The sequence below is a fragment of the Gallus gallus genome, chromosome 5 (genome assembly GCF_016699485.2).
Source record: "Gallus gallus isolate bGalGal1 chromosome 5, bGalGal1.mat.broiler.GRCg7b, whole genome shotgun sequence".
Classification (NCBI taxonomy): Eukaryota; Metazoa; Chordata; class Aves; order Galliformes; family Phasianidae; genus Gallus; species Gallus gallus.
Genome location: NC_052536.1, coordinates 12,637,016 through 12,649,253, shown reverse-complemented (window position 1 = coordinate 12,649,253; position 12,238 = coordinate 12,637,016). Strand labels below are relative to the sequence as shown.

Genomic DNA, 12,238 nt, shown 5'->3' with positions numbered 1-12,238 from the left:
CCTAGTAGATGCTCTAAGCACTTTTTTGTTCTTAACTCTCATCATACTCGGGAGTGATTGGAAAAAACAAGCAAACAAACAAACAAAAACTGTGCTACTATGTTACTTGGAAGGTGGATTAATGTCTTACCATAAAACTTGGACCGAGCTAGAATGCTGCCAGTAATGCAGAACCCATCCTTCCTATTGCTGACATGAAAAGCTGACACTGGTGGGTGATGGGAGACCTGGAAGAAATAAACATGGGGACATATGAGTGTATTTTACAAGTGAAGCAGCATCTTCAGGAAGTGTTGCACACACCCAGGAAACGTGAAAAACAGAGACCACAGAACTGAACAGGTTCCTCTTAGCCCTATTCTTGTTATTGTTAACATGAAGGAAAAGTTACATATGAGAGACAGAATTCTTCTGCAACTCTTCTCCTCCATGCTATGTTTTCTTCTCCTTATGCATTTGAGATCACTTTAGTCTGTAATGTACACTATCAGATTTTCAACACAATAAATGATAGTGCAGAACTTTTGGGGAACAACTGAATAACCTCCCTGACATGGATGCAGCAACTGAATGCAACAAAGCAAAACAAACCAACTGAACAAACAAGAAACTTTGATTAAATATGGAAAAAAGAATGTGCACGAAATAGAAAGTTCTTAATTCCTTAATTAAAACTATAAATCTCATACTAAATGTTGTCAGGCCAGTTTCCTTGTGAGTACTGCCCTTCATTTATCTCCAAAGATATGGAGATAAGACCTCCCATTAAGATAGCTATAAACGGTTTAGAAATAAAGGAAGATAGGACTTGATTATCTATTTTATGCCCCTTTTGACAGTGGCAACACAACCCACGACAATATTTTCTTAAAAATAAGATAACAGTGAAGAAGAATTCCATGGGAAAGGTCTACCACTGAAGAGACTAAAGTTATAGATGGGACAGCTGCTTTTACCACCTTGAGTGCCTGGCAAAGTTCAAGTTAATCTCAGTAAATCTAAAAAGAAAGAAGATCAGTAGCTAGCTTTTTACACTGCCCACTCTGGATGTCTAAACAAAACTTCAAGTTCCTCTCACAGAATGAGATGAGTGATCCTATGGATGGAGGTGCAAATGGACTGCTGCTTGCAACACCTGAACATCCAAATAAAGTGACTCACCTGTTCTGCTATGTAAAACGTGTGACTGTTTGTCTGAGGGTGAAACCAACAGCAACGAAATGTCTCTCCAAGAATAGGGTTGTATGGCTTTTTTATTCCCTGAAAAAAAAAGCAAACAAAATCTGCTACTAATGAAGAGATTTTATCCAACTTTACAAAGATGGCCTCAAAATAATGTAATGATTTTCTCCCTTATGTTTTAGATCAAGTCTACAACAAGAATCAAAGCCTAAGAACTGGTTGCATACATTCTCCCGCTCTATATTTCTTCACCCAAGCCATGGATTAATCTGCTGTTCTCACCTTCTTCATCTCTGATATTGTCCGATCAAAGCTTTGCAAGATGATCAGACTTTATTGTTTCTGTTACTACATGCAGCAGGTAAACACTGATGTGGAAACATGGCACTGAAGTACTCACAGGCATGAAAACTCCTGCATCTAAGGATTTCTTATCTATTGATAATCAGTTTTGTCTTCTAACTGTCTAATGCAAAAGCTCTTAGGTTACCAAAAACTATTTCACACCCACTATTTACTCTGAAACCAAATGCAACTTCAGTTTTAAATAAATTGTCTAAGTCTTCTGAACAACAACATAAGTGAAGTGCCAAAGGAAAGGCAACAAGGAAACACAACGATAGCAGAAGATTTCAATGTTCATTACAACCCGAAGTTCATGCATTCTTTTACCTTTGGCTTTTTGTAGAAGCCAGACAGATACCACCTCAAAACTTGCTTCATTCGACTGTACGGATCATCTTCAAGGGCAGCCCTGCAGGACACATCATAAAATGTTTTCTCACAGGCTTTTTATTTTACACCAGTAATCACATCACATTTATTTTATACCAGGACAATAATCTTATCTTCGATAGTTCTTCCCTAGTACTAAGTGGAAGCAACTTCTGTGCTGCTGCCAGTGGAAAAGGTGTCTATCAGCACGAATTATTTTTCAGTAATGTACTTTGCAGAACACACATAATCTCTTAAAAAATGGCACTCCTTGCTCTGCACTCCATCAAAAAGCCTAGTAAAGTCTCTGAAGTGTATTGAGTTTGACCTGATGGACATTCAGGTCCGTTCATGTGGGACTGACACAGGTTCCTGCTAACAGCACTGTGTAAGTCATAAAAATAAAAATTCTAATGTCATCAAAAGCAAAGACTTTTGAAGCTGATGTGCTACACAGCCTTTTCCAATCCTGTGAGATTTCATACAACAATTCAGGTTGTAGTGGGCTTCTCAGAGTTGTCTCATCCAGATCTTCTCCACTCAGAGGTGATGTGGAAGGTAAAACATAACCAATAGATTTCCTGGTATTTCCAACTATTTAGTCAGATTTGAAAATCTACAAGGTCAAGTTGCTACAAAATCCACTTAGAAAGAGCAGCCATATCTCAAATGTATTTATTAAAGAAAACCTTCCAACCTCTTAATATTTATCTTCAGATCTCAGCACTGAGGACCATTTCCTTAACTTCAGATGTGACCAATACCACAAACAAAGTTTGAAAATACCAAATACCATGGTCCTAAAATTATCCAGAGGCATTGGAACAAACAGAAGTAAGTAGTGCTGCTGTTTGAATACTGCAGACACTGCTTTAAAATTCATAAAGCATACCTCATTGAGAAAAATGGTCCTATCTGCAAGAACAACACTTTCTATTTTCTACTCTTGTGCTCCCAGCAGGTCCCCGTGCTCAATCATGTTAAAAGATACAACCAACAAAACTGTGCTGCTTTTGGGGACAGAAATGCTTGACAATTCTGCTGTTTGCTCTGTCCAATACCCCTCTGTATGTGAGTACACCAAAAGGTGGCACAGCTCTGCTGTGAGATGCACAAAGCAATGAGCTGAATCCCTTAGGAAGGTGTGGAAAGGATGCGCTGTGCAAAAGCAGCTTTGTCTGGAATTTATCTGTTTCCTTGCCCTTCGTGGGCAGCAGTCCATCTAGAAAATGTCACTGAGCCCGAGTTGACTGACACTGAATTCCAGTGTGTTATTTGAGTCCTTCTGACAGCACAAGCACACCCCAGCCAGCCTCAAGCTCACCCATTTTCACACAGACAAGTGACGTGCCCACACCAGGCAGGCTTGCACTGCTTACTGGGAAAGCAGGTCAGCATGGTAGTAGTAATCGGAGAGCTTGTTCAGGAATGAGCGTGGCTCCAGGATGAAGGTGGGAAGCACCACCCGAGACAGATCCATGCCAGGCCGCAGCTGCTTCAGCAGGATCCATATCAGGCTCTTGTTCTCCTCAGAGACAGTTTCTGTTTGAGACGATTCACCTGTCTACATAGAAAAATGGAAGCTCAGGGCAGAAACAGGAAAATCACTTCCTGCAGGCGCATTTACTTGGATGGTTCAGGCTCATGCAGGCACACTTGTTCTGGTGGAAGGGTGAATGTTGAGAACAGCAAAAAAATCAGCTCTGGCCTAGGTGAGGTGAATCCCCAAAACACTGAAGAGAGTGGAACAGGGAGCCCCGGGGCTCTGTATAAGCTGGCCCAAAGAGAAGACAGCACATCTGCTGTGCTCAGCCCTGAGCAGCTGCCTCCACACACCCTGGGACTGTGTTATGTGATGGGCCAACCTGAGCTACCATTAACTAAGGGGACACCACACGCTTTGGAGGTGTGGATGTGCCCAAGAGTGTGACAGCATCACTGTGGCCATGGGCTGCATACCAGAAGTTCCTGTTAGTCCCATTCTCAGCAAATGAGGGACTGTAAGATATACTCTGTTATGTGTGTAGAAAAAAATAGGAGATAGGTGAGTACTTAACAGAAAACAGAAGCAGTGTCCCAAGTTCAAAACAGGACAAACTGGTAGGATAGGTACAGCAAAGATGCCACTGTCAGGTTGTGTGCACAGACTACGTCTCCCCTAGTGCTGCTTAGTCCTCTCTACAGCAGAAGAATGGGTAACGGGAAAAAAAAGTGTTGAGGATTGCATTGTGGTTTCAGTAATAACTTTGTTGTAGCTCTGTAGCTCATCATGGAGTTACATGAGGTGACACTGAGGAACGTGTTTAGTAGGCACAGTGGTGACGGGCTGACAGATGGACTAGATGACCTTAGAAGTCTTTTCCTACCTTAATGATTCTATGATTTCATGATTCTCATAGTTAAAACATGAGGGAATGGGCCTTTTAAGGCACTGGTGAAAGACTGTTAAACTTTGAGGAATCAATGTTGCTTTAATGCAGTTGCTGATTATCCAGACTATTGTCTAACATCCACCCTGGCCGTCAGAATTTAACAGAGAAAAAGAATACTCACATTTAGGAATTCTACTGGTTTTAGTCAAGAGATTCCTATCAGAAAAAGGGCAACTCTCCATTTCTGGAACACACTCTGGTTCAGGAAAACCCTCATAACGTATCCCAACAGGAATGCAGATGGTGTATATCACTACTTACTCATTTTCACCACTTAGCATCCCCAGCACCATCCTTTTGGCTATGAATCAGCCCTTTTACTCATCATGCACAAACATACCAAAGCAACTTGTAGGCTGTGGGGAGTTTCAGAGCGGGGAACAGCACAGCTCTTTTCATTTCATTGCTTTTCCTTTCTTGTACCATTCTTTTTGTGACAGTCTGATGCAATACACAGCTTTAAGCTCCAGTGTGCGGAGACCATTAAAGAACACAGTACCGCAGCATCTTCTAGAGTTTATAATATGTACGGGCTTGCCTGAACTGTCACTGTCTATCCGGGTTTCAAGTATGCGTGTATTGGTAACATAAACTAACATAAACTAATGCCCCGTTGAAATTGCTGTACAAGGCGTTACTCAGAGAAAAACACCGCAGAAGGGAAGAAAAGGGAAGGAAAAGGAGGGACGGGAGCATGAGAATAACCTCAAGACATTTCTGGTTTGTTTTTCCCTCAAATGCCTCACCCTCAACAACCCCTTTCAAAACTAGCTGTAACTAAAACTTTCACAATACATCAACCTACTGACTGAAGAGATGCCTTTTTCGTATTCTAGCCAACTTTTGCAATCTCTGATGTTTGTCTCTTCCTGCAAACTTGCTGCAAACAGGGCAGGACTGGTACATACGCCCACACAGACGCACAGGCACGTGCCTTTCCAATGCACACAGATGTACATACATACATGCACACCTTTCAGTTGTGCATTCATAGCCTTGCTGCAAATTTAACAGTGATAGTATGTGCTGTGGTCCTCTGAACCTGAACTGTACTCTGAGAGACAGAGGCAGAGTCAGCTTAAGAAGCCAGTTAATGCCATTAATTGGCACGTATTTCACCTGACACATCTAAGCCCGCTGCTGACAGCAAACGCTGTCACTGCACTCAATTTACTTTTCTTTATGTTGCCGTCACCACTGCGGTGCCATTAAGAAGCCGGCCCGATCCGCACGTCTCCGGGGCCAATAGCCCCATCCCCTGGCTAACGGGGGGAACTCAACAAAGTATCGAATGGCCAGGGCTGCGTGGGAATTCCTGCTGTGTGTCTGGGTGGAGTCTGATGGGAGGTGCACAGAGGGGGAGCTGGGTTTTATTGGTGTCTCTAATCAGTAGTTCTGTTTCCAAGCACAGTGGCTATAGCAGGGGCTCGCACCTCACCCCTGACACCTGTAACCCCAGCAAACACACGTGGGAAAGAAACAGCTTTCTAGGAAAGTGACTTCCTTTGAAGCACAGACACAGACAAGGGGGTGCTCCAAGCATTCCTGGTGCTGGAGGAGGGCTCCTCTGCTGCCTGCCTGCGCTGATTCTCATCCCACAACACACTGGCTTCCCTCAATTGTTCTCTTGCTGCCTTTCTTAGAGGTGTCAGTGATATCCAGCTAACAAAGGTTCTTACACGGAACAGAAATGTAACCTTCTGCTGTTAACAGACATGAGAAATGGCTTTCCTATGAAAAATGGTCATTTAGGAATCAAGTGGGCCAAATGCTCCATTAGGACACGCAGAAAGGATGTTTCATGCACAATAAAGAAAAAAAAAAAAAAAGAAGTATCATATTTTATACCATGCAAGGATTGAGCATCCTAATTGGCCAGGGCACGTGCCCAGAGTAATGGTTCCCCCTCCTGCTGGCTCCATAAAGTGCCAATGCTACGCGGCTCTTTGCTGCAATAACTGGTTAAAGCAATGGTTGATGCTGGAGACATGCCAAAGCTCAGTAGCGAAGCTGCTGTTCATAATGCATAATTATTAGAGCACATGATAATGCAACATAATCTAGCAGAAAGCTGTACATTGCTTTATCTGTAAAACACCGGAACTCACAAAGCTGATTCTTAACTGCCATGCATCTAGAAGGCTGGAAAACAAATACTATGAACAGAGATATATTAAAGGATCAGGCAGTGATTAAAATGACTTCTTTTCCCCTTTACCTCTCCGAATTCCTCATAGATCTGTTCAACGTAAGTTGTCCCTTTCCTTCCCGGAGAAACCTCTCCATGGACTTCTGACTGATCGCTCTCGCTTTCATTTGTCTTCCGGCTGTTCTCCTGCGTTTCATTCTCCGACTCTTCCATGTTGTCTCTCTCAGACTTGTCCGAAAAAGCATCATTTTCCAACTGGTGGTGGTTCTCCAAGGCTGAATCGTTCAAACTGAAACACACAGTTCATTATTCACTTCAGTATGATCTCCAGAGCCAACTTACTTCAGGCCTTTTAGATAGGTGAAAACACCTCCCAGGACTCAAAGCGTAGTTTGCAGCCCAGGAGAGCCCAAGATGTGGGTTTTATCACCAAGAATAGCAGGGTTTTATTGCAGAAACAGGGAGATATTTCCAACCAAAAATCTCCTCTCTGAATGGCCCTTTGAAAAGTCCACCATGGAGCTCCACTTAGTTGGCCTTATGCAAATTGCCACCCACTCTGTGCAGGAGCCCACATACAGAAGGGATACAGAGCACCCACTAATGACTGCACACTGCCGACTGCAGAACTGAAGTGTGAATCAGGAGACATTCTTCCTCGTACAGAAAGAGATCAGAGGAACATAGCATATGGGAAAAATATGAAATTATGAAATACATTTTCTTTTCAGTATTACTGCTACTTTACTTCAGCAGATGGTGGTCCTAAATCAGCCCTACATTAGAAAAGGCCAATTTAAAAATCAATTGAAGGAAAGACTGTCACAAAAACATTCACAAGTCAACCTGGGAAATGTGCTGTCCCCAGATAACGTTGTATGGAAGAATTCAGTTAGAAGCAAACACCAGCAATTATACATAGCGAGAATACTCAGATTCTAGTAATATCAAGGAAAAGCATGGAAGAAGCAGTAAGCCTCATGCTCAGTGACACAGGCCTTATAGGATAAGGAAAGAGCTAAAAATTCTCTCTCATGAAGCATCTCCATTTGAAAAAGCAGATGCAGTTTCTGCAACAGGTAACAAACATGATTAGATAGAGGTTAGACCCTGAAAAGAATTCATTAAATGCCTGTTTCTCCAAGGGTTACTTAGCGTGGCATTCAGCTTTCCCTATTCAGACACATCTTCACACACACAGCTATTCCATGGCCTAGTCCAGATTGCAGATGCTTCTCACATCATCCTCTGAAAATTTCTGATCTGAGTCCTCATGCAAAATTGCTCTCAGAACAATAAGAGAAGAATTGCAGCATTTACAGGGTGTTTCAGAGGATCAAAACAGGCCCTGGATCTTGAAAAGCTTTGTTACCTCCTGAAGCCCACCTCGTTCTCAAAGCAAGCTTTCTCTCCTCACTACACGAGAGCTCTTTGTCTCTTCCGGGCACATCCCAGTTTTGCTTATAGCTTAATGCTGAAAGTTCCGATCCCTTGTTCCACCTTCCTGGTTCTTTTGGGAGTGTTTTTGTTTGCTGATTACTTTAAGATAAATAGACATTGCTACCTAGAGACAGGTTTTTTAAAAATAATTTTTTAGCAAAAGAGTCAGGACACAGAATTGTCATCAGCTTTCCAGATGATCTCAGCTTCCAACAGTGCACTTAAACCAGCTCGTGATTTTTACCACACGAATCAAGCCACACTGTGGTACTCACAGCTCAGTTTCCGGAGGAGCCCAACAAGGTGGGTTCTTTTGAAAGTGTCATCTACAGCCTTCTGTGCCTTCAGAAAATCTTTTAACTCCATTTGCATACGTATCTGTGTATGCATCTCCATGTGTATAATATAAAAACTTCAATGCTTTCAATTTTTATCTTCACTTTAAAATAAACCTACAATCATAGATTAGAGGGTCAGTGACCCCTATACTCCAGCCCTAATAACTTGCTATTAGACATTACATATCTCTGTCACTCTAGTGCCAGGGTCTTACTTCTTTGTTATAGATAGTGATCTTCAAAGTGTAATGGCTGATAACCAAATACAGCGAAAGCCTGGAGCACAGCGTGTGCATGAGTTTAATATAACAAAGAGGAAAAAAGGTGAGATCTGTCAGAGCAATTATCCTAGGATTCCCCTGCACAGATACTTTCTGATGGTAGGGCAAGTATTAGTTGTGGACCATTCAAAACCTAATTTATTCCTTCATTTTTCAGCTATCAGTTAAATATGTCAGCGTTTGTGTGTGGTTGCTATGCTCCCTCACCCAGCCCAAGTTTTCTCCATGGAGTATGCACGCTTGAAAAAGTTTATTATAAAGCTTATGGTTCATGGCTCAATAGAAGCATGTTTCTATTTCATATTAGTAAAGAGAGCATATGTTTTTAAGTTTCATCTGCCTCACATTTGCAAGATAATTTGAATTTTCACTGGAGCAAATGACTGCCTTAGATTCCTCTACACTTCCCTCCTACCCCAATTCTCTTGCAAAAATATTTCTTTGAACAATTTCAGATTAAATCTAAGGGGAGATTAAATTAACATGAAATCACACTCCACTGTGCAGGATTATTCACCAGCCACGAGCAAGGCAAGACTTAACATCCCAGAGCCAAGGAGCTGCTCCGGGGAACCAAAAGGAAAATAGATGTTCTGAGGAACAAATTCAAGGTGTTGAAGTGGAGCCGGATCTTCTACTCCTTCAAACAGAATTATCAGTAAATATGTACAACATGAGAGAAACAAAATCCAACCTGTGAGCTTGAACTAAAACCGGTGTTAAGATTTCTCAGAGGCTTCCAATGGGATTTGGATCTGTTTTGAAAAGCTAGGAAGGAATGAATATACTAAAAGACAAGAGCAGATTTCCATTTTATTCATGAGCACGAATGACTTGGCATCTTTCACAGCTAATGTACTGTTTCAGCATATTGGATCTGCCATATATCAGCGTTTTACTTTCCAGTAGAGTTCCTGGAAACTTCAGTCAGTCGTCAGGACATCTTTGGGTTTAATGCTGCTCATCTACACAAAGCAAAAAAATAACTTTGGCTCTCATCAAACAAGGAAACAAGCCAGATTCCTTGGACTGGGGGACATGGAAGCAGCAAGGAATACAGCTTCATATGAAGAGTGCTGATGCCCTAAAGGCTTCTTGTCTAAAAATAGCAGATTTGCACAGTACTTTAGCCTTTGATTCAGCGGCACAACTTGCATAGTTCTTTCCCTTTCATGCTACTAAGGACATAGATTTCAAAATCACCGTATAATCTTGACTTCTCTCCCAGCAGGAAAGCAGCAAAGCAGCCAGCAGACAAATGCAGCTTTGGCTCAAGGGAGAATTCGCCTTTGCCAGTTCTCTTGGGTTTTGTTCTCTCTATAGTATCCATCATCTCCCCTTTATTTTTCTTTTTGTTTCCTTGATAGAGTCGTTTGGCTAATTTGGAGATAGAGTTAAATGTAATTAACTGCCCGCCTTAACAACAGCGTGCCAGTTTAATTGGTATGACTCCCTGTAGGGAAGGCATTTAATTAGAATGATTGAATCCCTGTGACGAAGCCACTGTCAGTGGCAAACCAAAAATCCCTTGCTCAGCATTTCCACAGTTTTGATTTTATTTTCTCCCTCATTTAAATGTTCTTCATTCCTCCAGGGACAATGGAAAGTCATTCCCTTAGGCTTTAAAGCATTTGCAGAAAGTCTGGGTACACATTAAGGCCAGCGGTAGAAGTCAGAAAGGAGAGTGAATTGTCCAGACTATCAGATGCCAAACCCCTGGACTGAATTAGACTCAGCTAAAATCTGAGTTTGTCAGAAAAATCTGGTTCCAATTGTGGGTACCGGGTTCTGCTGAAAACTCTGCCATGTGTACAGAGCCTGAGCCCCATTCAAGAGGGCTTTTAATGTTGGATAACTAAGTGGTGAAGCAGAGACACCATTTAAATGTCATTTATGTATCATAAGTTAGAGAAGAAATACTTCAGTACAGTTTCAACTCTATCTATCTTCTGCATTTTCAGAAGCCATGGGTCTGACTGTAAGTTCTCAGCACTGCAGGCTCCACTTTAGTATTAATACTTCTATACACTCAACCATCAGCTGAAAAAAAGGCCACTGCATTCACAGCAAGCACAGTCCTGAAAGCCTCTTTCTTTCATAGAAATAAATTAGAAAGTGGGGTATTACAGAAGATGCCCAAGAAAGACAGCAGTATTTGCTCAAGTACTAGGGCAACACAGACACCATAGCAGTACTTCTGTTTTCCTTCTCTTCACCCATTGCTCCTCAGAAAAGCTCTTCTTCAAGTTTTAGCTTAAACAACAACAACAAACCCAACAACAAACAGCAAGTCTGGAGAATACACACTGGGAATACCAGAGCCTTTCAAAGTAAAGGCCAGACCAGAATGCTGCCATTCAGCTTAGGTCCCATGGGACCAGTGATACCTCTACAGTCTGCAGAAGACTCAGATCCCTGCTGTTGTCATACCTGTAACAGTACAGAAGAAAACCACCCAAAGGTGAGATTCCATTCTGTGAGATATCATCCATGCAAACTGCAAGTATTGCTACCCTAAAAACTGTCTAATCAATGGTTCACTGTTGTGAGCCCTAAAAGTCAAATTCCTATCAGCAAAACTAGAAATAGACACTACATCTCTCAGTTCCCACTTTAAGGGCCAAACATCTATACCAGGGCTATTTTTGAGCTTGTCTATTTATCTATAAGCAAAATATAAAGCCCTTTCTTCTTTTAAATGCTTTGAAGTGAGGCTTTCCAAAATGCTGCAGCATTACTAGGAGTATGAATAAGGCACATTTTTTCCCTTACATAAAAATTTATCTGAGGCATAATGGAGCAAATTGGAAACCGCTCAAAACCCCTGTAGAGAGAGAAAGTAATTATAAAACTAAGGATGCAGTGTGTGCACACTGCTGACACAGTATTATTAGCAAAGAGAACACATTATTAAAAAACAGATCAGACTCAAAGCCATATGTGCTAGTCAACAGACAGACACTGTAGATGATTGTGTCTGCTTAACCACGGGTCTACGTCAGTGGCTAGACTGCAGTCTTTACTCAAGCATGCCATTTTCATGGCACTACCTTCAGACAGCACTTTGGTTCAGGAAGGGTACGGAAGAAAATTGCTTATTGTATACATGAACTCAATTGAGGTTCCTTCCAAGAACCAGGTGACAACAGATTCTATATTCTCCAAAGTCAAAGATTTCTGATAGATGCAGCAGAAGAATATACAGGCTATTTTTTATATGGCTCTTCTTAGTGGGCTCTGGCTATGTAACACTAAAGTTGACAGGATGCCCAAGCATGACCCACACAACACATTTCTCTCCATGCATTAAGAAGTGAGAGCCCCATCTTACTGGAAGAACTCCTGCTCTGAGATGGTGCTTGCGTGCAAGCCATTGTTGAGCCCCGCAGGTGCAGAATCACTTGAGCCATTCATTTCTCCATCCTTTCCCTGCTTGGAGGCACTGAGCCGGAAGAGGCTGGAGCAACGCAGGGCAAGTTCCAGAGCATCCAGCCAGCATCGGCCTGTGAAAACAAGGGACATTATTGAATCATAGAATCATAGAATCATAGAATGGCCTGGGTTGAAAAGGACCTCAAAGATCATTGAGTTTCAACCCCCCTGCTATGTGCAGGGTCGCCAACCACCAGACCAGGCTGCCCAGGTCTGCATCCAGCCTGGGCTTGAATGCCTGCAGGGATGGGGCATCCACAACCTCCTTGG

The 12,238-nt window shown here is 42.1% G+C and overlaps 1 protein-coding gene across 16 annotated transcripts in view; it reads right to left on the bottom strand.

The window, feature by feature from the left end:
* Window positions 1–12,238, bottom strand: part of OSBPL5 (oxysterol binding protein like 5) — a 160,746-nt gene that overhangs the window by 14,948 nt on the left and 133,560 nt on the right. For all 16 annotated transcript variants that reach the window (XM_001234138.6, XM_046942014.1, XM_015286675.4 and 13 more), the window contains 6 exons: window positions 11,868–12,039; window positions 6,547–6,766; window positions 3,276–3,460; window positions 1,855–1,936; window positions 1,162–1,260; window positions 131–227 (listed from right to left, as the gene is read on the bottom strand). In XM_001234138.6, coding sequence (XP_001234139.4) covers window positions 131–227; window positions 1,162–1,260; window positions 1,855–1,936; window positions 3,276–3,460; window positions 6,547–6,766; window positions 11,868–12,039 — 855 coding nt within the window. The remainder of the gene's footprint in view (window positions 1–130; window positions 228–1,161; window positions 1,261–1,854; window positions 1,937–3,275; window positions 3,461–6,546; window positions 6,767–11,867; window positions 12,040–12,238) is intronic.